Genomic DNA, 27,516 nt, shown 5'->3' with positions numbered 1-27,516 from the left:
TTATGCTACCCAGCAATCCCCTGGTCAGAATATTTTATTTAGTTTTGTCACCCGATCAGCTGGATTGAACGTTTCACATTTGTGAGGTTAGGTTGTAGCGAAGTCAACAATACGACAAGCGCGCGATTATCCTTCGAACCTATTTCGAACCTCTAGCGATCCCTTGCGTAACATCTCGCGTAACTTTCATGATCGGAGGGAGTGCGGAGCGTGTTCAATGCGCGTATATCTGTACGCACCTATAGAATTCTATGAGATTTGGCAGGAATATTCATTCTTTTACTGCGCGTCGATGCATACACAAGGTTTTTTGAAATTTTGCATCTTTAGGATAATATGATAGGGAAAGGAATTTCCTCCATACTCCGATATCACTATATAATATATCATCTACTTTGAAGATAGGATTAATCAGACTATAGAATTATTTATAATCAGCTGACAAGTGGATTAATTGCATTCATTAAACAGATGTTTGGAGAAGCCGTGTCTATTTCTGTAAAACCCATGTTATACGAGCGCTAATGCCGCGGCGTCAAGGCAGCGTTTTTAGCGTCGCGTTAACTGGGCGATAATACTTCCATAGTGCGCGCTAAGAACGCTGTGAATAACTCAGTTCAGCGTTCCCAACGCCGCGGCATTAGCGCTAGTATAACATAGCCTAACGTCTATGGATTCAATATTTTGTTTTTCATGGTATTATGATGCGTGCCCCCATCAGTATCAATATTCTCACATTTGAAAAAAACAAATTTAATAGGTAATTAAAGAAAATTGAATGAACTAAATAATGCCGAATGAATTATAATATTTTTTATTGAAAAAATAATAATTTTCAAATATTTGAGAATTATTTTTATCAGATGGAAAGATTATCACGAAACTAGATAACATATGGAATACAAATTCAAACGTGAACTGAGTTTGTTAACATTTCAAATAAGCGAGTTTTTGATCTTGGAAAAAACAAATAACAGTTTTAAAGAATGAATTATAATTCAACTATGTTTGTAAACATTACAAATAATTACCGGTAAGTTATTATTTTGGAAAAAAATAGTTTTTAGTTTTCAATACCAAACATTGAAACAATGATAATGAATTACTTTGAGGTATAGTTCAATATCTGGGGTGCATTTTTTCCTATATATATATATATATATATATATATATATAATATATATATATATATATATATATATATAGATTTAATTGGATTTTTTATAATAATTATTATTAATTATTATTAAAAGTATATGAATTCATTGGGAGCAAGAAGGTACTGACCGTACTGCAGACTTGCGCGAGTGCATGCAGCTGGTTGCTGTTATCTGAGGCGGTTGCGGTGTTGGTGGTGGTGGTGGTAGATGTGAGCGAGATGCACGTGTTGACAGAGGGCACGAGGACGGGGACGGGGATGGGGATGGGCAGGGCGAGGGGAGGCTGGGGCTTGACGATGGGCCCCCACGCCTGCTTGGTGCGACTGAACTCGGGCAGCCACTCTGCGATGGCGTTGTGCAGCGCCCGTCGCGGGTGGTAGGTGTTCGCCGGCAGCGAGCTCGGCACGTCCTCGCCCAGGCCTCCATCCTCTGTCTCCGTCTCCAGCTTTATGTCCGCTGACACACTGTCGTCTGCAACAAAACACCAACCTCAATAATAGCAAGCAACAAAACATAATATTCAAATAAATTATATGAACAATCTAAACATCAAAATAATTATCTAATACATCAATAAATTAAATACATTTAGTTTCGAAAAAAACACAATATCTGTGTTATCTAATATCAAGCTTTTGAAATTGATGTTGTTTTCCATGACGAAACACTATAATAATAACTTTGTTGTAATCTGGTTACCGTGCATCTTCATTTAGACAATAATAATAATAATAATAATAATAATATGCTATTTTATTAGCAATAGAACGGCTTAAGCCTTTGTATATTGCAGCTGTCAATGAAGATCAATTAATGTATCAATCATATTAAAAGTGTCAATAATCTCTTACCTGGCTTCTTGCAAAGATTCAATTTTATTTTTAAATAAATTGAAATGTTCAAAGAAGTCGATTCTATTGGCCAAACGGTATGTAATTAAAATTGGAGAGGAAAAGTTTTGGGTTTGGTATGTTGCCTTTTTTCTGTTTTTATAGGGTTGATTTCATGAATAGATTCTTAGCTCATTTTTATGGTCGTTCAACCGAGTATACATTGTATAAATATTCATAAAACTGAATAGAATAGAATAACATTTTTATTTTTTGACGTGGCGAAGTTTGGACAGTATTGTCCACTTAACCACGATTGTTGATATCAATAAATGATAAATTCGTCAAGATTTGCTAATCTTATGACATTGAGTGAGCTTTGAATAAACGAGACACTCATGATAGTTTCACTAGTTGCATGGTTTTATTTCATAACAATAAAGAATATCACTTTGAATTATCCATTTCTTCAACGACATGCAGTAGTTAATTTCAAATAAAATTACCGACTAGAGCATTTTTTAGTTCGTTGACAATAATGATTTACTCGATCAGTTAGCATCATATTTGTTGTGTTTAGATGTTGGATAGTAAAGACACGAGAGTGTGATTTTATTACGTGTTCAATAATTAATTATTCCAAGTTATGAAATTCATTTGAAACAACCACTTTGAACAGTCGGAGGATGTGTAACTTGAAGAAAATCATTTGCAAATGAGGATTCTTATATGGATTCCAATATCTTCATTTTCCATGTATCTTAAATACATGAGAGTTCTTGAAATTCATCGAGTTTGGTTCTTATAAACAGGTCCTAAAAATTGTTTTCACAATATGGGTATTTCAATTTGTAGGCCTATACTTTTGAAAGTTATATTAATCTATGGGGTTTTCTAACTCGAAATGCTACAGCCTGATTTTCTCTAATATTCAAGCAAATGTATTGAATTGTCAATTTATGAAGGTTAAAGTAATACATTGTTTTTATCTTATTCGCTGTTTTGCTTTATATTCAGATTGAATCAGTCTGTCAGTGTGATTTCATATTAATTTGTCTTTTACTAGTTCAGGTGTACTAGCCTATTTGAGTTCACTGATTTAATTTTCTGTTAGAATGGTATTTTATTTAGCCAATGATTTATTTAATAGAGCATTGATTTAATCCCTAACAGACCAGTGGAGTGTAAGTAAAATGTGGTGTAGATGATTCTACTGACTGAGTTCTCGTTTGCCATCCACACTGCACCGAGACCACTGAGCGAGAGTGTGAATTCCAACAAAGTTGGCGCCGTATTCACAATTGGGGTTGGTCAGCACTCCTCGTAGCTTGGGAATAAGGTCAGGCGAGCGGCCTTGGTAGGGACCCAGAAACACTCTCTTCTGGTCATAATCATTGGCATGTAGGTTATCCCATATCACAGGTGGTCGTCTTAAAACTTCCGTTATTTCTTCTATGGACTCCACTGTTATGACTCTTGTGATAACCTTCGCACCTGTTAAAACAACAAGAAATCATCATTACACGCTACTGGTTCACTATGAACTTATTCATGAAGCTGTACTAAGATATTAAGGAGAATATATATAGTTTCAAAATTGTAAAGAATTATTAATTCTGATTTGACATGTGAGAGATATAGGAGGACATAAGAATACGAGATTCGATATAAGAGCTCTTAAGAGCTTCTGTAAAAATGCACTTGACAGAATAATGTTGGTTGAATAAGTGAAAATATGATAGCAAAAAACCGTTCACTGAAGCAATTGATTACAATTTGGCCATAAAAAGAACTCATTACATTGTCGATGTGTAGTGATGAATTGTGTCGATGAATAAGACAAGCAATCATTATAGACAAGCAATAGTTCATATTCTCACAATACAATATACGTGAGGCAGCAAAATCATAGCAGTAGAATGTAGGCTATGCATTACATAGTCGTTGATCATTGTCGCCCACTGTTTTGTGCTGAATCATCTGCCTCTACATATTCATATTCCTTAAAACCATCAAGGGCACCTTAGAAAGTTTGAGTTTGAGGAGTGACTTTCATGACTACAATACAAGAGGCAGAAGCCAACTCAATCTGTCCTTCACAAGACTGAGTAGGATTCAAAATAGCCCTGGTAGCCTCAGCATGGGACTCTTCAACCGACTGCCAGCATCAGCAAGGACTCTCACAACACTGATATTCACCCATACATTCCTTGTGAAACCCCCTCTTTATAGAATAGGGGAATTTTTCGCGTACATTATGTGATACTGCATGTCTCCTTTATATGTGTTTCTGTGTTTCAAGCACCAAATAATAAATTTTGCTTTATCCATATCTCATTTTGATATTGTTTTATATTTACTTATTTTCTGACGAACCAATTGCTACAATGTAAGATTAGAGGTAATAAATATAATTTATTCATTTACAAGAATCATACATAACATTATACTTGTTCTTACCAGTCCACATGATATTGATTTCTGGAGCCAATTTTGAGCCCAGTGTATTGAGATACTCTGAATTTTGAACGGTTGGCATGGCTCTAGCCGCACAATACTGCGTTGGACAAACGAGGAACTTAGGATGATTAAGATGCTCGTATATTTCATTAGTAATTGAGACCTGCAACGAAAATTTATTAGATTGAAACTTAAATTAAGTAAAATGTGTAGATGAATAGAAGATAATTATATTCTTAGTCATCGTCTATTCTAAGAAGATATTTTGAGTCATAAAATTGAAGTAAGCAAATAACAATCTCCATTAATCAAATTTATTGGTTTGATGCAATATCAGCAGCCCACCTCTGGTCACACCACCCTCTATCACCCCACATCATATTTCTACTGTTCACAGAGAATCCGGAACGCAAAAAGGTCGGACTGAATCCACATCTATTATCAGATCGTTCAAAATATGCATTCATAAGCCTTAAAATATGACAGTATATTTTGCTTTGTTGAAATCTACTTGAAACCTAAATTGCTTTGTTGATCTACTCAATCTTGTTGAAGATTAAGTAGATTCTTTAGATTTAGTAGACAAAGATCTTTGATCTTCGTATAATCATTTTCTATATATTTTCATGTAAAATAAATAGATCATTCAATTGTTTTTCAACTTCGATGATTCTCATTTTAATAAAAATTGTTGAATTTATTAATTTAATTATGTACAATTACTGCTTTTTTCCAATAAATACAAATATTTGATTATGTTTAGATTAGATTATTTTAGGTTGATTATGTTTCACATAATAGGAATCTTCTATTTACAAATTACTGTAGAAAATGAAACAAAAAATGTTTCAATGAAAATAACTTGTCAGTGTGAAAGTTGAACTTAAAGAAAATAATGATTGCATGAGAATACAAATACATAGATTGATCCCTTGATGTAACAATTAAATTCTACAAGTTATTCGTTGAATTTGAAATCAATGTGTTCTAATGTTACTAACCTGAGCATGAGCGAACGATTGGAATACTTCTTTGTCAGCTTCGGACATTTCCGGTTCAATGTCATCGAAGAGAAGGGCAAAAGCGTCACAGCCGAACTGAGACACTTGTTCGAGTTTCCTTTTCAGCGCACAAACTTCTTTAGCACTGGAGTAGGTGATGTCCAGTCCTGGCGACAGGGCGTAGTAGAAGCTGATGCCATTTTCCCTGGCCGCAGATATCAGGCCCGTGAGATGATCGGCTTCTTCTACCGTATACAACTCTCGCCAGTAAGCTCTGTGTTTATAGTCATCTTTTGGAGCATACAAATAAGAATCCATTCCCCATTTTTTCAATCTGCAAAACACATCCTATCAAATTCAGAGTTTCGTACAAAATAAAAAACACAATTGTTAAGATGTAATTCCTTAACGACTTCTCTGTTAAGATTAGGGAACATATCAGCAATGGAACTACAGTTGAATACGGAGTACCTCCGGGGACCGGAGATCTTGCCTGCACAAAATCCAAGAACAGTATATTATGCTTTGTTTGAATCTACTGTTGGATATGGAATACTTATCTGGAGATGTGCATATTACAATCATTTAGATCCACTCATAAAAGTACAAAAACTTACATTACAAATTATCAACTACAGACCCAGACTCTACAACGGAACTGCTATTTAGAGATTATAAAGTTTTAATCGTTTGATAACTATGTATACATAGAGTTCTCATCTTCATCAGAGGAACCCCTCATTTCACACGCAATCTACACCATGCGAGAACACTAGATCTAGAGATAGGGAGTTGTCTATTGCTAGAAGAAATTCAACTCTTGGTTCAATATATATATATATATATATATATTATATATATATATATATAAATAGTACTGAAAAATTAATAAGAACTAATTATCCTAGTGAAAAAAATATTAATATTAGATAGTGTAAAAATAAGTTTGAATAACGTTCAAATAACATGTAATATTAGGTACCGTAATATACAATAATTGCTCGCTACTTTCATTTCCAATGCTTATTAACATATTATATGTTTATACTTATATATAAATCAAACATATATGTTTATAAGTATCAAACATTTATATGTTTGATACATTTTTAAATTTTGATATGTTCACTCCTATCACTTCAACTGAATGAATTAAAAATTCTACAGACTATATATATATATATATATCATTCAGTTCATTCAGTTGAAGTGATAGGAGTGAAAATTTCAAAATTTAAAAATGTATTAAACACACAAACACACACACATATATATATATATATAAACATATATGTTTGATTTATATATAAGTATAAACATATAATATGTTAATAAGCATTGGAAATGAAAGTAGCGAGCAATTCTTGTATATTACGGTACCTAATATTACATGTTATTTGAAAGTTATTCAAACTTATTTTTACACTATCTAATATTAATATTTTTTTCACTAGGATAATTAGTTCTTATTAATTTTTCAGTACTATTTACGGTATTCAATTGGTAGAATTAGCCCAGATTATGGAATGTATTTTATAAAAAATATTTATATTTGAAATATTATGATTAGAATGTTAGATAAAATGCATCCCGACAAATAGACTTTATAGTGAGATGCTACATGATAGTTTAAAGAAAATAATACAAGTATGTAACAGACTTTTTTTCATATCATCATCATCATCAGTATTCTGCCCTAGGGCAGATCCATATAAATGATTCCTCCTTCTCCATTCTTCTCTGTCCTGTGCTATTTTCCCTCCTCCCTGACCATCATCCACCATCTTCACTCTCCTCCGACCCAGCACCCTCCCTTCCATTGCCGTCACAAGGAGGCCACCATACTTCAGCAAGAGTCCCAGCCAGTTCCGCTTCCGTCTCCTTATCACTGCCATAATATTCCATTCCTCTCCTACTCTACGCAGTACCTCCTCAATCCGCACCCTATATATCAAGCTGATCCTCTCCATCCTCCTCCACACTCACATTTCGAATACCTCCAATCTCTTCTCTTCCTGTCTTCTGAGCGTCCAGGTTTCTGCTCCATATAGAGCCACGCTCAACACAAAGCACTTGGACATCTTCTTCTGCAGTTCCATTTGCATCCTGCTACACACCAATCTTCTTTTCTTATCTGGCTGAATGCCGTCTTTGCTCTTGCAATTCTCACTTTTACTCCTAAATCACACCGCATATCCTCTTTAATCAAACATCCAAGGTATCTGAATGTTGACACCTGTTCAATGCGATGCAATCCTATGTTGATTGTTGCTTTCTTCGGAGTCTTGCTGATCACTATTTTTTTTCTTTACATTCACTCTCATCCCATATTCTTCGCAACAGTGATTGATACTTTTTAGCATATCATTCATTGCGCACTCACTTTAAAGCCAATTACGCAATCACACATTCATCACACGCTCAATTCAGCCAGCACTGACATATCATCCGCAAACTTGATGCATTTTATCCTCCTCCCTCAAATTTTTAACCCTTTTTTACCCAACAAACTCTTCTCAATCATTTCCTCGAGGTAGCAGTTGAATAGTGTTGGTGACAAGCAGCACCCTGCCTCACTCCTCTCCCAATTCCACTTCCTTGTAACATTTCATCACCTATTTTTATTCTTACCTCATGGGACATGTACAAATTTGCTATCGATCCTCTGTCTCTTTAGTAAATTCGTTTATCCCTCAAAATGATCGTTTGTCCCATTTCACTCTATTAAACGCCTTTTCCATGTCTATGAAGACATAGAAGACAATATATATCTCTTTTCAATCACTATCATCAGACCGATTGCATCCCTGGTTCCTCTTCCCCTTCTAAAACCAAATTGCTCTTCGCCAATTGACCAATAAAGTTTACCATAAAATCCCCTATTCAAAACTCTCTGAAGTATCTTAGCTGTATGTGAAATGAAGCTTATTCTGTATTCTTCACATTTCAGTGTACCTTTCTTCTTTTCAATTGGAATCATCACAGTGGTAACAGAATTCTCTGCTCAAACTTCTGTATCATATTACACAAGGATATGATGTATTATTTTTTTTATTTTATTTATTCATAGACAATAGATACAATGCAGGTAAAAACAACAGGCATTCACCCAAAACTGCTTTAAACCTTAATTTGGAATACACGGTCTAGAGGTTATGTAAATAATAACTTAACTCACACTCTATTTTACTTCTATATTTAACTTCTTCATCACCCAAACTCTTCCATATCTCAACTGGTATTTCGTCAATACCATTCGCTCTCCTGTTTTTCATTTCTTTTATTGCTTTTGCAACCTCACGTTTTATTATAAACATCCTTTTCCTCCTCCTGAACTGCTAGTTCATCTTCAATATCAAGAATTTCTTGTCTTCTATCTGCTTCATAGTTCTTCTATAAAACCTTTCCATCTGTTCAGTACCTCTTGCTTTCCATTCAGTATGTCCCCATCCTTGTCCTCTTTTTCCATTCGCGTTCCCTCTTGTTTCCTAAGATACAAGTTCCATTACCGTTCTGTAAATCTCTTCAAAATTACCCTCTTTCTTCAGTTCCTCAATTTCATCACACTTTTCCATTGACCATATTTGCCTTGTGTTTGGATCTGTGACCTCACCTCGTTTGTCACTACTCGCAAGATATTTCTGTTTCAATATTTCTCTTGTCTCACTAACCTTCAATGCTTCTCTATTCATGTTTCCCTTCTCTTTCCGTCCTTCACTCTTTCAATTCTCATCTTTAGCTCCGCTATCACAAGGTTATGGTCCGAGTTTATATCTGCATCAGGACAAACCGAGTTTGTTAAACCATTTCTGAATCTGTTCTGAGTCATAAAGTAGTCTATCTGATATCTTTCTCTATCTATTTTTAATGTCCATGTATATCGCCGTCTCTTGTGAGCCTGGAAGAGAATGTTACCAATCACTAGAGAGTTCTCTTTACAAAAATCCAACAATCTTGTTTCTCTTGCATTTCTTACAACCAAGCCAAAACCTCCCACAGTCTTTCCATCTACATTTTCCCCTACAACCGCATTCCAATCCCCCATCAGCATAACACAAGTCCTTCGCTTTCCCTCATCAATCAATTCTTGGATTTTATTGTAGCATTCTTCAATCTCTTCATCTAAATGTTGGATTGTAGGCATGTGTTCCTGTATTATTACCAGGTATTTTCCCTTACCCTTCAGTTTCACTATAACTAATCTTTCTTCAACTTATCTCACCTTTTCCACCTTATCTATCCTTTGGGCTCAGCAAAATTGCCCAGCTCAGCAGAATCGATATTCACCACTCTTTTCCTTTCCTGAGTAAAATATTTCATACTCTCCAGTCCTCGTTTCCCCTTTACCTCCCCATCTTTTTTCACTCATTCCCATCACATCCAAGCTATTCCTTTCCATTTCTCCAGACCTCTTTGTTACCCCTTCCCGGAGATCCGAATGAAGGGGAGCTTTACCTTCGCAATTTTTAACATCGAGGACCGTCATGTATTTACTGAGGAGTTATAAGGTGGTAGTTTCCCTTTTCTTTCCACCTAGGCACTTGGTTGCCCAGCCTTCAGCCGCCCAATATGGGACAGACGCTGTTTGCAGCCGCTCCTAACCTGGAGTACAGACGCTGCCTTACCTGTGATCATTTGATAACCACAGGAGACCCTCACTAGTTTAGTTTATGGACTAAATTGGACTACTATTGTCCAGTTTCATTGAACATTTAGGAATTTTGTTTAATTGTATCTAATTCTGTGAAATTTTGTTATTTATGATATCCATTTTTAATTGAAAATTTGTTTGTTTTTCGACGTGTAAATTGTTATTTTAGTGAGTGATAGTAGCTTAACCTAGATTTTTATTTGAACTGTGGTATACATTTGAAAAGGGAGTTTTGGGCATAAGCCTGTTGTGCTTTCTCATATAACTGTAATAATTGTGCATGACTGAATAAATAAAAATAATAGTATTTTTCATATTGTAAATGGTTTTTTATGTTTAATACATTATTAATATGAAAACAATTAGTGGTATAAATTAAAGTTAACAGAGCCTTTTTTTCGATAATTTTTTGGTAAAAAATAGGCCTAAGTAGCAAAGATGGGAACCTAGGTTCACCACAAAGTATAGTTTTATTGACTTTTTAATATTGTACATACAGAATATGTATAAAAAATAAGTTTATTCAAAATACCAATAAAAAATTAGTTTCTGTTGATTCACTTTGTAGATAGTTCACATTGACATTCGAACATGCATTTAACTTAGTAGCCTATTCAAGTTATTGTATCAATTCTAAAGTTAAGATAATACAGTACGGTAATGTAAAAAAGTGAAATACTTTTGGAATAGGTCCTTTCTCTGCTCAGTTGTCCACGGTCTTCCATAAAATCCTAAAACATATATAATCATTCGTAAATATGACAATATTGAAAAGTTAAACATTTTATTAAGTACAAGACAGTAATTGGAATAATTAGCAAAGCAAATAAAACATTGTCTCGAATTTACTGAGTGATCAAAGTTGAGAGCTTACAAGGTTTAGGCCTATCTTCATTTAAAATTGACTGTCACAGTTCAATGTCAATTCCTGTATTAGAGGAATAGGTATAGAGGAAAGGTATTGGCTTACACAGTACACGAATGACGCATTATCATTGACGCTTATTTCATTGCTATTAATCATTTAATTCTAATTTGATAATTCAAACAAATTTATTCAATTTGCGATTCAAAGTTTACGTAAACAACTATAAAAGCCCAACTAAACAAGTCTTTTCCAAGCTAGATTCCGTAGCTTGATTGATAGCATACGCGACTCATGAATAAAAGGTTGTGGGCTTGGAACCAATCAAACTCATTTTTGGATCTTTTTCTCTGTTTCCTAGACGTATACCGTTAGGAGATTGCAATTTACAACACAAAATTCTCCCAGTGCAAAGAAAGGATTAGCTAGCCTAGTCAAGTACAGGCGCGTATCCAGGGGGAAGGGCGACCGGGGCGATCGCCCCCCCCCCCCACTATCCAAGTGGTGTTTGAAAAAAACTGCCTACCCGTCCAGTCATTATATACATTGGTGCTTACAATAATTTATATTGTAGTTCTGATTTTTCAATACATTGTTTGTATATTATAAAAGAGAAGTCCAGATCCAATTTTTTCATGCAAAATTTCCTTGTGCCAGATACAGAATGGCCCAAAACCCTCATATTTTCGGTTCATTTTCCAGTTTTCAGCTATTTCCACCAAATCCTGTAATCGGACAGAAATTTCCTTCGCGTCTTTTTTAGATCATGAATTTTCTAATAAAATAAGTTCATTTGGTTCTTTCTATCTTCAATGAGTACTGAGTTACAATTTTTCAAAAGTGGGTAAAACTTCAAGTAATGATCAATTTTGATGAATTTCAGTTTTTTATCAATTATATCTTTCAATTGTTACCATTTAAATTATAATACATAATCCCTATGGGCGTAATTTGAAATCTAGAGTTTGAGACCAGGTAGAGCGCTCTATCTCACATATAGATTTCCAGGTACACCTGACAACAATGGTCCTTGTATTTTGGCAAACACCTAGGTTTTAGCTTCAATCATCATCAGCAATCTCCATTGTCATCACATTGAGATTTCACACCATAATCATTAGATCATTAGATCATATTCTATGAGAACAAAATTTTGAACAATCATTACTTTTTGAATGAAAAAAAAACAAAGAAATTGTCAAAAACCACTGATTTATTGATACTTAGAAAGACCGGTTTCTGTTATTACACCATTGTCAATGTCTGATAAACTAAAACTAAATACAATAGCAGCAGAATTTTTACTAGTAGGCGAGTACTGCTATTGGTCAAGGGCATGAACGCCTGCCATTAGCCCAGCTAGACAGTCTCCTCCCACTCAACGGTGTGACAAAATGGCGGTTTAAGCAACAGAATCGCCATGCTAACAAAATTTACTTGCAGTACAAAATAAGAACAAAGAAAACAAGTGTGAAAGATAATAAAACAAATATGTGAATGGAAAAACTATTGACTAATGTATGCTTACAATTTTATGATAAAACTAAATTCGTAGTGTTGTATTGATTGAAATGAATCTGGTCATTTAAACTATACTGGAAATTTTCCTCAATTACTCTTGTTATTTCTAAAGCCTCTAGAATATTCAAAGATCTGCTTTGTTATTAACATGCAGAAACTCAACATTCTCCTTAACTGTGAACTTGTGATTATTTGTTATCAAATGTTCTGCAAAGTTAGATTTCCCATTTTGCTTATTCCAATCTCTGATGTGTTCTTTAATTCTACTTTTGAAACTTCTACCAGTTTGACCCACATAACAAGCATTACAATCGCCACATTTAAGTTTGTACACCCCACTTTTATCCCAAAAATCAATTTTGTCTCTACTCCAGCTAAATAGACTATTTAAAATCGGTTTGGTCTTGAAAGCAACATGAAATCCATTCCTCTTCAATTCCCTACCTATCTTATCAGATACAAGGCCTAATTGTTATCCAAGTCTTCTCCTCACAGTTTGAGCCTACGAAGATAGAATTGATTGAAATTTGCCTATTAATTTTACTCAATAATCTGTCCACCATACTTTCTTCATACTCATTTGTGACAGCTATCTGTTTAATTTTAGTGATCTCAATATCAAAATCATGATGGCTCATAGGTATTGTTAGGGCTCTATAGACCATGCTATTGAAAGCAGCAAGTTTGTGAGAAATAGGATGACAAGAATGAAGAGGAATGATAACATCAGTAAGGGTTGGTTTTCTGAAAATAGAAAACTTGTGAAAACCAGTGCTATGATCTATTCTTAAATCTAGAAAATTCAATACACAATCCTGTTCTACCTCTACAGTGAATTTTATACTCTGATGTAATCCATTCAGATAGGAAAGAAAATTGTCTAGTTGTCTGTTACTTCCTTTCCATAAGCAAATAATATCATCTACATATCGAAACCAGTAAACAATTTTATCTTTGAAATTACTATTTTCAATAATTCTACTTTCTAACTTATCCATAAATAATTCAGCTAGGAGTGGTGAGAGGGGTGACCCTATTGCCAACCCCTCTCTTTGTTCAAAAAATCTATTGTTGAATTTGAAATAATTATGCTGAGTGCATAACTTCATCAATCCTATCAGTTCTTCTCTGAGTGTATGATCATTGATAGAGGCTTTCATTATTTCCTCAGCTCTTTCAAGACATTCTCCCACCGGAATGTTAGTGAATAAATAGTAACATCAAATGACACAAGTTTATGAGGTGATAGAACAGGAATATGCTTTATATTGTTGACCAAATCCAATGAATTTTTAATAGCCTACTAAATTTTGGCTTTGGAAATCTGACGAGTTGACGAGTCCGCCTTGACGAGTCAAGAAGAATCATTACTTTTGACACACTGATCAGATCTCATTGTACCACATTCTTCTCGACTCCTCAAGGCGGTTCGAAATCATGCATCAGAAGTCGAATTCGATCCTAAATAAAAAATTCAGACTTGAGTGTAATTTAACCAGTATTTCAATACACAAATACATTTTCAATTTCTATATTTAGAGCTATGTATCTCAGTAACCCGTTATTATAAAAAAACTTGATATTCAATTTTAGAATAGAATCTCCTCTTTTACTTGCTGTAAACGATTCATGGAAGGAAATGATCGTAATGTAAGATTCAAACATTAAAAGAAATCAAGAAATCGAAGATACTTTACTCATATTAACAGTTATAGTGAGGTCCACGTTATATTGACAGTGGATAAAGATAGAAGAATAGCGATGCCGATTTTCTGCATGAATTAATCATATTTCTACACTGTCAAATTTCTACACTGGCACCACCGGCTTTGTTGAATGATAGACAAGGATAGCAAAACCAAAGATGATCAAATACTGTCATTATAACGTGGACCTCACTATAGGCAGTGGTATGATAGGAAACAGTGATTCAAGATGAATTTTAGGCAACTAAGCTCGCAGAGGATAGAATTGTCGACAATTTTGAATCAATCATGAGTTCCTATGATGTATCAACTCATTTTAGAGACTCTTGATTAACAGAAAAATCGCGAGTAAAATGAAAACTGAAATCGCTATTTTTAGAATCGGCTGTAACTTTGTAATGGTAGTGAAATCGAAAGTATTCTTCGTTGTCATGGAAAGAGGATATACCATCCCATATCTTTGCTAGATTTTGAAATTTCATCCGAAGTATTTCACAAGATACGCAGCTTTGAATATGGAAATTGTTAATTTTTTTAAAGAGAAATGATGCATGATTTCGAACCGCCTTGACGAGTCAAGAAGAATCAGCTGTGGGTTGTGGTACAATGAGATCTGATTAGTGTGTCAAAAGTTATGATTGTTCAAAATGTTGATTCTTGAGGTGTCCTTATGCATGCCTCTCCACTAAATTAAGTGCATCTAACGGGCGATTCTCATAGTACAAGATCTAAAGAAGATATGATGCGAAATCTCAATGTGATAGCAAAGGAGTTATTGCTGATGATTATTGAAGCTAAAACTTGAGTGTTTTCAAAAATAAGGATAATTATTGTTGTCAGGTGTACCTGGAAATCTATATGCGAGAGAGTGCTCTACCTGGTCTCAAATTGTAGAGCACAGAAGGATTTTGACTTATTTTTGACTGAAAATATTGTTGATAAACTAAAATTATAAAAATTGATTATTACTTGAAATTTTACTCTTTTTTGGAAAATTGTAACTCAGTATTCATTGAAGATACATAGTTTCTCATTTCATTAGGAATTCCAGAATCTAAATAAAGGGCCAGAGCAAATTTTCAGTTCGATTACAGGATTTGGCGGAAATAGCTGAAAATGAACCGAAAATACAAGGTTTTTGGGCCACTCATCTGTATGTAGCACAAGGAAATTTTCATGAAAAAATTGGTTCAGGTCTTCTCTTATGTATTCAAACAATATATTGAAAAATCAGAACTACAATATAAAATATAAGCATATATATATATATAGTGTATCTATAAATATATATATATAGTGACTAACTACTGTAGTTACAGAAAAATAAGTGACCTTTGCATTTTAATGAAAAAAATTCAAAAATCTAATTTAATATAAACAAATAAAGCTCTAAAATGCTGTTTTTAAATAAAAACTTTAAAAAATTTCCGGGTGGGGGTGTCAAACGGAGGGGGGGGTTCCGTCACCAACACAAAATCGCCACCCCCCCCCTCAGGCCAGGGTCCTGGATCCGCGCCTGGACAAGTATAAAAGAAACGTTTCATCAAGATTCAAGATTTGTTTATTGTCAGAACATTAAAAACAATAATGCAAGACATCGTCAAAAAATATACAAACAAGACCCAATACATGACTCAATGGTAAACATTGATAAGACATTAAAGCACTAATAAACAAATTTGGTTTTGCCACATGCCACAATGCAAAATCGTAAAAAGTTAAATTTTATGATCCTTGATGATCTCATTTCGCAACTTTTCTTGATAAGAGTAAATTTATTAGGTTAATTCAAGACAAAATCACATCTACCTACATAACCTTGCTTATTAGTTCATCAAGGCTACTTCAATTTTTAAAGAATAATATAAAGAATATCACATTAGAAACATTTCTCTTACCTTCAACAACACCACAAATAAAGTTTCCGTTTTTAGTATTTAAATTTTCAACGTCATTTCTTGGGTCAGCCATTTCCATACCACAGATTAAGTTTTCACAACCACAAACCTTAAATATTTCAATCTGTTCAAATTATAAAAGATAAAATTAATTAGCCATACCAGCAATTTAAAATTCTAACATAATTCAACAATTATGTAGCAATCACTAATACGCACGCTAAAACTATCAATTTTTCGCCAAATTATGACTAAAAGTATAAAAACTCAAACTACATTCATATGTAAGGCTGGAATGCAAATCACTTCAATTCTTTATAGCCTAGGTAAATATGATTAAATGGTATGGTCTTATGGTATCTTCACTGACGATTTGTATTGGAAATTTATAATAAAAGCTGTACTCAAACAAATTTATAATAAAACTTTACTCAAACTGAGACGTATTGAAGCTTAATTTTTATTTATATAATATTTTTTTATGTTTATAATGAATAGACATAGAAATGTATGGAAAATAGAGTGGGAAGTTGAGACCATGAGAACCGCTGTCGGAGAGTTTTTCTGAGTGTATACTATATAAATGCAATCAAAGCGAATTGATCAATTCTACGTTGTTAAGTTTAACAAAAATTTATATCTTTGAAGAGAAATGTTAACTGTTTGCACAAAGTAGAAGGAATTTCTACTCTGTGCTTTTTGTTACTATATATTATGGGTCGCCTGAATTGGGAATATCTGGAACTCAAAATATCTTGCAGCTGGCCGGAATTGGAAATATATGGAACTCCGAATATGTTGACAGGCGGAACTCCGAATATCGTGCAGGCCGGCGGAACTCAAAATATCTTGTCAGCTGGTGGAATTGAAAGTATGTGGAATTGGAAATATATCGAACTCACAGTATCGATCGTTATTAGCGAGACTGTGTAGATGTGTGATGAAACAAATTTATCGCAAAACAAATATGAAGGGTTCTATAGTGAGGTCCACGTTATAATGACTATTGGATCAACTTTGGTTTTGCTATCCTTGTCTATCCTTGACAAAGCCGGTGGTATTATCCTTTTCTAGGTCCACAACGATTCCAATTATGTTTGTGACAGTGTAGAAATATAATTAATTAATGCAGAGAATCGGCATCGCTATTCTTCTATCTTTATCCACTGCCATTATAACGTAGACCTCACTATATATAGTTAACCTAGAATAAGTTCATCAACAGTTGTCAGTCTTGTTTGAAACAGATAACAGAGTTTTGAAAATTTGCATAATATGTACATGACTATTATTTTATAAACATCTATAATTTTAATTCGTGTTTTTACTGTTGGTTATGGTATTAGTTATAAAATGAAGTAGCAATAATGTAGCATACCTAATAAAAAAATATTTATTATAACAAGAAAGAAACTGACTAATATGTTGGTAAGTATTTCATTATTTAGGATTTGAATTTTCCTATTGAAATATTATGTTGCTATTTATCCATGATAACAATTAATGTTTATTTTTCAAGGTTGTTGGTCATTAACTTAGTTACATAGGTACAGTATTTCCTAATACATTTAGAGTTAAACAATAAGCAAGTTTCACTGTGAATCAATGAGATTGGTTGATCAACATTGTTTCATTGTTTATCACTTTATTTTATAATCATGGGTATCACATAAAGTAATACAATATGAAAGACAACTTTATATTTTCAATGTTTTTAATTAAAAACATCAAACTTAAAACTAGAGTAGCATACCATATTTTATTGATTTAACTTATTTTGGCTATTTAGTTTTATTCTGATGATAATTCACTTAGCCTATATTTATTTAATTTATGCTAGGCCTAATTGGAAACTATTTTTCAGATAACAATAGCATTAGGCTACTACTGCCTATATCGTACCTATATTTTGAGTTTTCTGTGAAGAACGAATGGCTCAAGTTAATGAAGCTAATGAAATATCAAAAACCTACCAAGTAAGTTTTCTTTTAATATCAACCTATTAAAACTAGATGTAGTTACTTAAGTTTTGTGAAATGGTTTATTTACTTCTTTATGATTTAACTTCTTCAGCCCTTGCCAGTAATGCCAGGTTTTTGGGAACATTAAAAACTAGAAACTTTATAAAAGCTATAAAATATAAGTTGATGTGTTCCAATAATCTAATGAAATTAATTAACATTTGCAATAAGTAAAGGTAGGTAGGCTACTGAGGCACCCATACTTGATTTGCTATGTTTTCATATAGAAAATAAAGTTTTCCTGTACGGTAACTGTTTTCCTATTATCACAGATAGCTTAGCCCCTTATCCTGTCTCGCTTTCTGTGTTTTATTGGGTGCACTACAAGCTTTTTTGTGAATCTATAGCAATGATTCTTTTATTTGATATTTTTCCTATTAACTTATCATTAAGTTAATACAATAATAAAAAAGAACTCTACATAACCTCATTTATTATAACTCTACTTATATTGTATCATTTTTCATCACCTAGGCTTAAGATACTTCTAGAAAGTCGCCTTTGTAAAATACCGGGGTGACTCGTCGACCGGGGTGACTTTGACCCACGTCGCGGAAAAAGATTCAAATCATTTATCTCCGATATCTGTTATCCGAAATCGATGTTTAACATTTATATCCGTAGCCTTGATCATTATCTAGGTTTTACAATCAATATCTTGTCGAATCTCGGTATATTACTTGAATTATCGACATAAAATCTAGCTTCTTGCTTCATCTTGTGATTTTGTTGTCTGAAAACTTCGTAGCCTATTAGAAAACTCATTTCTAAAAGACTTATATCGGCGAGTACATTTATTTTTGTTTTTAATTATATTTTAATTGTTATACATAGTGATCATTTAGAAAGTCATTTTAGGTTAAAATTATGGTGACTTTGTCCCAGTATAAAAATTGTGGTTTCCATTTACCATTTTTTGGTTTCTCGCATAAAACTCAAAAATATGTATCTTAAGGACTTACCATAACTATCATATATAACAAATTAAAGCTTACATGATCTCCTACAATATTCATTCTACAACTTTTTTTATCTCCTCTAGTTTTTGAGATATCCGCTCTTGAAGGTGTGACATTAAAAAAAACACATTTGCCACCAATTTTTTTCTATTTTTGCTTTTATAACTTTTTAAAAATCAATGGGAAAAATCCATGTTGATTATGAGCTTATAGAGCATTAAATTCTCCTCAATTTGATGTATAAATTCACACTTTTACAAATTTCTCAACACCTTTTGCAGCAGCTTTAGTGTTGAGTGTAAAATATCCATTTTTGCAACAATAGACCAATTGACAAAGGAATTTGGAGGGAATGTTTTAAACAACATTTTTGACTTATCAGCTATGTTGAAACTAGTTAGGAGGAGAACATATCAAAAGTCCCCATTTTATGATGCATTTTTGGAGAGCTATGACCCATGAAAGAGCAAAAAATTGGATAAAAACCTGCTATTTTAAGAATTACACACCTTCAAGAGCGAATATCTGGGGAACTGTTGGGAATATCACAAAATTTCACTAAACAAAAAGTGTAGAGAATGTATCAAGCTTCATTTTTGAATAGTTGTTATGTCGGTTGAATGCATTGTTTTCAAGATATGAGCGTGGAATCAAAACGCTGAAAAATGCAACTTTTAAACCTTTTCTAGGTGGTTTGGTTTGAATCATCATGACTGGCTTTCTGATGAACCTATGCGACGCCATTAAGGAATGGCTTACTACTGTATGGTCGACTGGATCTGTACTTCCTGTATTTACTGATCCGGAGACGTGAAAATATGGTTCATCTGTAGACCACTGAATAGTAGGCCTATCGTGTTGCACAGAGGTTAAGAGTGCGTTGCATCTGTATGCTTTAACCAGTCGTCTGAAACAACCATAATCTTTTAGGGGTGTAAATGGAGATCGAAGTGTAAAATTCGCCTTGCTTTTCTGGACGATATTCCAAGTGGAGCTGGATGTTTCCGCACAGAGCGCGATAGGGATTGTTCAATGGACGCCCTCACTGCCGCGATATTTTCAGGTACCCCACCTTTTTTAGGTTGCCCAGCTTGTTTTCTAGGAAGTGCAGATCCTTTCGACCAGTATAAGCCATTCCGACCAGATCAGGAACTGTCATGAAGATTCAAACCAAACCGCCTACAAAAAGCATCTGCGTCGCTACCACATTGTCATTGTTTTAAAGAACGTTCCAACAATAAAGCCTCGATGCTCACCTTACCACTGCATGATGAACATGAATACTTAAAATGACATAGTTTCCGCCATATAACACCACCACTCTTATTCCACTATTCACCTGCGCACTCTTCACTGATTTGAAAGTAGGGAGTCCATTCTGACCAAACTTTTAGGCTTATCAAAACAGGGAATATGTCGGCCATGATAGCTAAGACAACTAAGGCTGCACTCTTTAGTCAGCTAGTGCTCTATACGATACGTGCAAAATGGATGCAACCCTTAGAAATAAAAATCAATATAAATTTCATGTGGATTGAGAGTAGATTAATCTCTGTATGATGCATTCAATCTTTTTAATTATTATTTCTTCTACTTAACTCGTTCTTCTACTAATACGTTTTTCTTTTTAGAAATAAAAATGCCAGTTATGTCTGCCTGTCACCACATAGAAAGCTTTCCGAAAGACACAATTCCTTGGTAAGTAGTTCCTCACTTTACTTGATTATTGGTTTATATAGAGTCCCAAAAAGGATGTTAGGTTTTTAGAATTACTGTGAAGGTAGTGATTTCAATGTTTCTACACATCCAAGTCTATTGTTCAATTAGATTGTGCTATTGTCCTATAGGTCTCACGTTTATTGTCCAATTGAGGACACATCATAATTAAGAGATATATTAAGGTGAAGAGTTCTGACTGAGGCCTATAGCTGAATTATGCCACCTGATTGAACGTCTGGCACTTTGAAGCACTGATATGTTAAAAGTCTGAAGTCACTATGTTAAACGTACATACTGCATCAGAATAAGTGCTTGACTTTCAATTCAGTGGTTTTATTCAGCTTAAGACCTTGGTTACAGCGTTTTTCAATAAAACCTCTCAAATTACCTAGTTAAATAAGATGTTCTCTTGAATTGGATAATTTGACATACTCGGAAATGTAAAAATATCAATGTTGTTACAATTGAACTGTTTAAATTAATTTGCATTTTATATTATTTGTAAAAATATATTGGAATTTACAGTTTCAAGAAATTTTATCGATCATCTGCATTTCTTCACGTGAATAACAAACGAAGACACGCTACACTACTGCAAATAAGTATTTTACAGATATCAAAGAGAGCGGTGAAAAGAATGAAGTTTTTGATCCTTGAGGTGTCCTTATGCGCGTCTATCCTCTAGGAAATACTGGAATGAAGTGCATCTAACGGGTGATTATCATAGAACATAGTCTCATGAACTTATATCAATGTGATGACAATTTAGTCGGTGTGCTACATACTATTAACTCGCCTCCTACAGGAGAAAATGCATAATTTACTTTTCCAAATAAAGCATAATTACAATACTAAATTACACTATAATCTGATTTCTGATTTTGTCCATTATTTTGATTCCAGGTGAACCTATTGTACTGCATCATAAAAGCGGAAGAAGGAGGTGAAATCAACTTGCCGACTGTTTAGCTGTGGTAAAAGCTATCAAATCCATGAATCCAGGAACCTATTCAATTCTCAAGAACATCTCTGTCATAATGTGGTCGGACCCGTTCACCAAGGAAGGTCGCAGTAATCAAAGCATTCATTTTACTCCTATTAGCAAGTAATTGAAAAGCTTTGAGGATCGAAATAATTTCTTGAAATATGTTAACTATTTCATGATTCAATGTGATTTCTTGACTATTGACATTTTAAATTATGGGACATCATGCAATTTTAGGCATTTGCCTGATGCAAATGGTTGAGCATTGCCCATATATTGTGATGAAGAAAAATTTGTTTCAAATCACTTCAATGAATATTAAGATTCAAGCATTCTGATTATACAGATTCAAGCATGGGAAGCGGTAATTTTTGTCTCAAGTTACATATTATACATAAATTTAAGATTTTTTATTCTTTCCTGTTTCATTATTATGTAAGTTCTGCTGAAATTAACATTTAAAATGTAAAATTACTTCCCACTATTTTACATTAATTTCTTCCAATTTATCGAATTTCAAAGTTTTTTAGCTTCCTCAACAACCTGTCAACTCAAATTTTACTTGAATTTTTATTGCAATCTCTAGGCTTTTAAATTTTCTAATAATGTATACAAAAAGGTTTGAATGATAAATCATTCTATTCAAAAATTACATATCACTATACTGAGATTTGCTTTGCTTTTACTTGCTTTGCTTTTTCAAACTGGTTGTATTGACATTAGGACAGAAAATTTGTGCATCGCACATTAGCGAAAACTTTTGCATTATAGATAATAGAATAAATAGAAAGAATGCTTTATTATTCAAGATTACACAATACTATATATATAAATATATATATATATATGAAAACTCATACAATTTACAGCTTGATTGAACAATGCTAGCCGGAAAAATTCAATAATAATTTTTTTTTCAGTCAAACACAAATCTTAAAAATGCGTAGAACAAATTATTATCTAAAAATCAATTTTATTAATTCCGAACAAAAGCTCATATATATAATCAAATAAAAAACAACACAATGTTCTCCCATGAAAATCATACCTAATGCGATAGTAACAACTCAGAGAATACAAATAAAAGGAACTTAAACAAATTACAAACATCTTATCTCAAATAAATTAATCATTTCCATCAAATAAGGTATTTTGTCCTGCCTTACCAGTTTGAACCATGAGCCTAAAAATAACCTAGTAACTTACATTGTAATATGCCTGTAATCCCATACCCGAGCTCCGTGACACAGTACAGCCCTTTCGCAAGCTTTAAACCATTTACATTTAGCTGGAAAGTCTACCTTAGCATTATTAAATGCCTCTCCATGCCAAGTTCAACCCCAGATTCGCCTTCTCAGATTTATCCTTCACTTGAGCTTCAAAATTCAGTTTTGATGTCAGCACTACTAATACCCAATGAAAATAATATTGTTACTTATACTATTTTATAAAAATAGCTCATTCAGCAATAAATACAAACTTATTTCATTAAATGATTTCTTAATGTGTTGCAGGACAAATTCTGACATTTTACAACATTTTACAGGCACATAGAAGACTGGCTTATGATGGCGAAAGACTTTTGAAGGCGGTTACCTTGATTGGGATCATATCTATTAAACCTTCGAATCCTGCACTCAAAAGTAAATGTGATACCATTCAAATGGAATAAGATTGATTTGAATTGGAATTTGTTATTCCTGTATCATAGTGCATTTTTCTACTAGTTACCCTACGTATTGTACATTATTGTAATAAAGCACTAGCTGTTCCATAGTAGAAGTCTTTGAAATAAAAGGTTTCTTTTTCAAGTTAGTGTCACATTTTATATTTTTTTATCCATTGTATACGGTATATCCATTTAGTTTTAGAACATTGTATTAACACTACTATTGTTTCAAAAAGAGTCTGAATGTAATTTAGAAGATGATTCTATCGTATGATTCTTCAACGAATCCATCATAACTTACAAAAACTACAGCATTTGTTCTATTTACTTGTCAATAATCGTAGTTGCAGAAGCATTTGTATTTCCAAAACCAAATTTGGTATTTAATTATGAAGTATGAGTAAAGACATATTCGCCTACAAGACATAATTATTATTCGTTGAGCATTGTTCTGATGCTTCACTCCAACTGTACTTCTTCCACTACGAACTACTATACTCGCGTACTTACTAATAATAGTAAAGAGAAATAGAATAACATTTATTATCAGGCCTACATCTTTCTATTGTACTACCATAGAGGATAGAACAGAAAATATTGTTATTTCCTACTACGGTACGGTACTCATCAAGCTAAATTTCAACCAATAAAATACAGTACAACCCACAATCAGTCGAGCGGTTTGGAATCAGTCGAGCGGTCCTTTTCATTAAGTAACGTAGGTACCGTACTTACATAAACTGTCATGTACCGTAATCATTTTTTGTGGAATTACCCATAACATATTTTTTCTGCTCGCCTGCAGACTTGAAAACCCATATATAATTCAGGAATATAAATGATGGGAAGTTTTGAATAGTAGGCTACACCATTATTACATATTTGCACATTTGAAATTTCATTGGATAAAAAGTTAGCGCGAAGTAGCGCTATTGGGTGGACTGGAATGAGCGGGAAGTTTCAAACTAGCGTATTCTATTTTTCATAGCGACGACAGTTCAATCACTCAGAAACTTTATTCTGCAGAATTCGATCACATATTATGATATCCGGCTTTTGATTTTCTCCGAAATAATATTATAAACAATATTTTATATTAATAAAAAGTGAAGTACCGTATTGTTATGAAATGATAGCCTAATGCACATGACTTTGCTGATATTTCAGCAAAGATTGTCTTATAGAAAAATAGATTCAAGATACCACTACAGTAACTTATAGTTGAATGCTGGTTATAAACAATTAAATTTTGTGTTTGATTTCACCATTCAACTAAGTTACTGTAATGGTATCTTAAAATCTATTTTTCTATACGGTAATGACAATCTTTGCTGAAATATCAGCAAAGTCATGTGCATTAGGCTATCATTTCATAACAATACGGTAGGCTACCTACTTCACATTATATTAATTCAAAATATTTTGTTTTCTAGGTAGAAATTTGATGTAAGCTTACTTTCAACATGAATCTTCCAATATTTGTATAATTTGAATTCAATGTAAACTAAACTTCATTTCTAATTTTTTTTTTATTCCATTTCCAATATAAGTCACCGGTTCCATGGAACTTTGGAAATTTAAAATTCTTAGTTTATATTTTTTTATAGAGTTGGACTAAATTTTAGCAATGTGAAATCAAACCTTATTTATTTGAAAACATTTAATCTATTAAAATTTGAGAGAGACAGTTTTGGGTTCAGTCTATTATATATCATGGTATGCTATTATATATAATTTGCTGTCATTATTTTTAGATAAATCAATTTATTTACAAAACAAAATGAATATTACAAAAAAGAACCTAATGTACTCAAATGCACCAGTATCAAGTACGGTAATAAAAAGTACTGGTACACCAAGCTTATAATCTTTTTGAAAGACTATAATGGTCTGCATAATATATGAATGCCTGTGCTAAAAAAATAATACAATACTGTAGGACTATTATAAGAAAATAATGGTTTGAGAATACCAGGTCCTAAAAAACACATCAATACCATTTGTGTGATATATCGAACATTTAAAAAATCGTTTTCTAAGAAGCCTGAAATCGATTTTCGATACAAGCTTTCTTCTGCTCAATTATTGGCAGAATTGATTCCTGCGCAAATCTACTCTTAATAAGATAAATTGATTCTTCAACAAAATATCCGTGTTGTCGAATTGTGTAAAATCTTTCATGAAAGCCCATATGACTTGATATATCTTCTAATTTCACATCACCAGTGCAATTTTCTAAATCAATTACCTATATTCAGTCCTAAGGACTTGCGCAAGAATATTGGAATATTTTGCACAAATTGGCAATAAAGATATTTAGTCAAGTCTCAACTTGTTTTATTCAGAGTATGGTACATAATGTAAATTTCATGCCCAGATATCATAATAATCCTATACAGCAACTTTTGTTCACATGTTTAGATGTTTGTATTTCACTGGATCTCGAAAACGGCTCCAACGATTCTCACGAAATTCAGAAGATAAGCGAAACTCGCTGAAGGACATTAAAAGGATAATTATTATTCATCCTTAGAAAATAGCTGATAATAGTTATTTCGTCGTCTGTTGGTGATGGAAGTTAGTGAGTGAGCGAGTTCATGTGTGTGGGACTGTGTCAAAACTATGACTCAGCTGTTGAACTTTTGTAATCATTCAATCAGGTACTTAGTGCCGGTTGCAAAAAAGCCGGGCTATTAGTAGATCCATCTTTTTGAAATGGTCTTCTCTGATTTGGTTCACGTGTTAATCAGGATTAAAATTTAACCGGCTTTTGTGCAACTAGGCCTTTGTGAGGGAAATTTTTGCATTCCTCTGGGAATTAATCTCAATTTACTGTGATTAGATAGAACATTTCTGTATGAATGTTATTTTAATTTCTTCTTCGTAATAAATTGTTATGCTTTTGTACTCCAGAGCGAAGCTCGGTCCCCGATATTTATAGTACACTACTGATAACCAAACTTGTTTGCAACCTTTTGTATTTCATCTTGCCATGTGTTAAGGCAAACGCACGGAGCAGCAGACAGTCATAGAAAAAAGCAAACGCCTGTGTGCAGACTCAAGGCCGGGACATATAAAACCGCACCGAGCCCGCGCCGACGTACGGCCGAGCTAAGCCCACGACACGGTAATGGCGGTGGGAGAGCACACATATCCGGGCGACAGCAGTGTCTCAGTTCTGTAGTGCTACTGCGGTCTGATTTCTGAATGTGTTAAACTAATGTTGATAATATAACACTATTAAAATCTTGTTACATCAAATTGAATTTATAATTTAAATTTTAAACTAATTACCTGTAGACACAGAAAATGAGAATCATAGTGCTGGTATAAATATTTCAGTGCCTAACAATACATGTATCGGAAATATATATCCAGCAATAAAATTGTTATCTTCTGCCTTCATCTACAGTAATTTGTTTTAAATTTAAAATTCAAGACACAATCACGGGTGCCTTATTTTACCTTTTGTTGTTTATTTAATTATTTATTATATTATGTCTATTATACCTTTGGCTCAACGTATTTGGTTCTACTTTTACTTCAACTTATTTCTCCGTTCAACCATATTCTCATCACTTTGATCGTACAAAACTGAATAATTCTGTGTCTCTTCAATAAGTTTTTTACTCTCTATATTAAGGCTGTTCGGTAAACCTTTTATTTTTATTTAAATTGAATAATCTTTTTCAATATAATTGTTAAGATCATTATAAGAGTGAGAAAAAGTGGCAACTGAAATTTTTGAGTGGTCTAATGAGCGAGTTATGGGTTGTTGAAGTGCTAAACTCTGTTTTCTCTCCAGATCATAAACGGTTTGAATTTTCCATTGGAGTTTTTTTTATACATTCAGTATATCATTGGCTTTGTTCTAATATGCGTTTTTTCGCGATTAATGCCAAAATAAACAAGTTATCGAATTTGCAAAAAATGTTACTTTTTTATTTATGAACGAAATGGGGAATAAAATGTTTTAGTTTGGAAAGAATAATTTTTAAAATTTCAAGAGAAGTTCTAATAATATAGTCGAAACCGTTTATGATCTGGAAAGAAAACGGAATCTGGAAAGTT

The 27,516-nt window shown here is 33.2% G+C and overlaps 2 protein-coding genes across 13 annotated transcripts; one reads left to right on the top strand and one right to left on the bottom strand.

Moving 5' to 3' along the window:
* Positions 1 to 1,283: 1,283 nt before the first annotated feature.
* LOC120354001 (protein O-GlcNAcase-like) lies at positions 1,284 to 16,603 on the bottom strand (the record flags this gene model as incomplete). Its single annotated transcript, XM_039439722.1, is given in 6 exon segments — positions 1,284 to 1,631; positions 3,209 to 3,484; positions 4,451 to 4,613; positions 5,452 to 5,785; positions 10,782 to 10,833; positions 16,093 to 16,603. Coding segments are annotated over 6 exon segments (1,252 nt in total), but the record flags the coding sequence as incomplete, so codon positions are not given.
* Positions 16,604 to 17,501: 898 nt separating this feature from the next.
* Positions 17,502 to 23,591, top strand: LOC120354003. 12 transcript variants are annotated; one of them, XM_039439753.1, is made up of 4 exons: positions 17,502 to 17,520; positions 17,957 to 18,068; positions 20,704 to 20,770; positions 23,323 to 23,591. In XM_039439753.1, the coding sequence occupies exons 2-4, from the start codon at positions 18,037 to 18,039 to the stop codon at positions 23,446 to 23,448; spliced, it is 225 nt and encodes a 74-aa protein (XP_039295687.1). In that variant the 5' UTR covers positions 17,502 to 17,520; positions 17,957 to 18,036; the 3' UTR covers positions 23,449 to 23,591. The 12 variants fall into 12 exon arrangements, 5 of the variants coding, with proteins under 5 accessions (XP_039295687.1, XP_039295697.1, XP_039295668.1 ...); XR_005572765.1 differs by lacking the exon at positions 20,704 to 20,770 and adding an exon at positions 21,695 to 21,896 and having other exon boundaries at positions 17,513 to 17,639; XM_039439763.1 differs by lacking the exon at positions 17,502 to 17,520 and adding an exon at positions 17,751 to 17,766.
* The last annotated feature ends 3,925 nt before the right edge of the window (positions 23,592 to 27,516 follow it).

Source organism: Nilaparvata lugens, chromosome 1, assembly GCF_014356525.2.
Source record: "Nilaparvata lugens isolate BPH chromosome 1, ASM1435652v1, whole genome shotgun sequence".
Lineage (NCBI taxonomy): Eukaryota > Metazoa > Arthropoda > Insecta > Hemiptera > Delphacidae > Nilaparvata > Nilaparvata lugens.
Note: the sequence above shows the minus strand (reverse complement) of the source record. Positions and strands in the feature narration are given on the sequence as shown.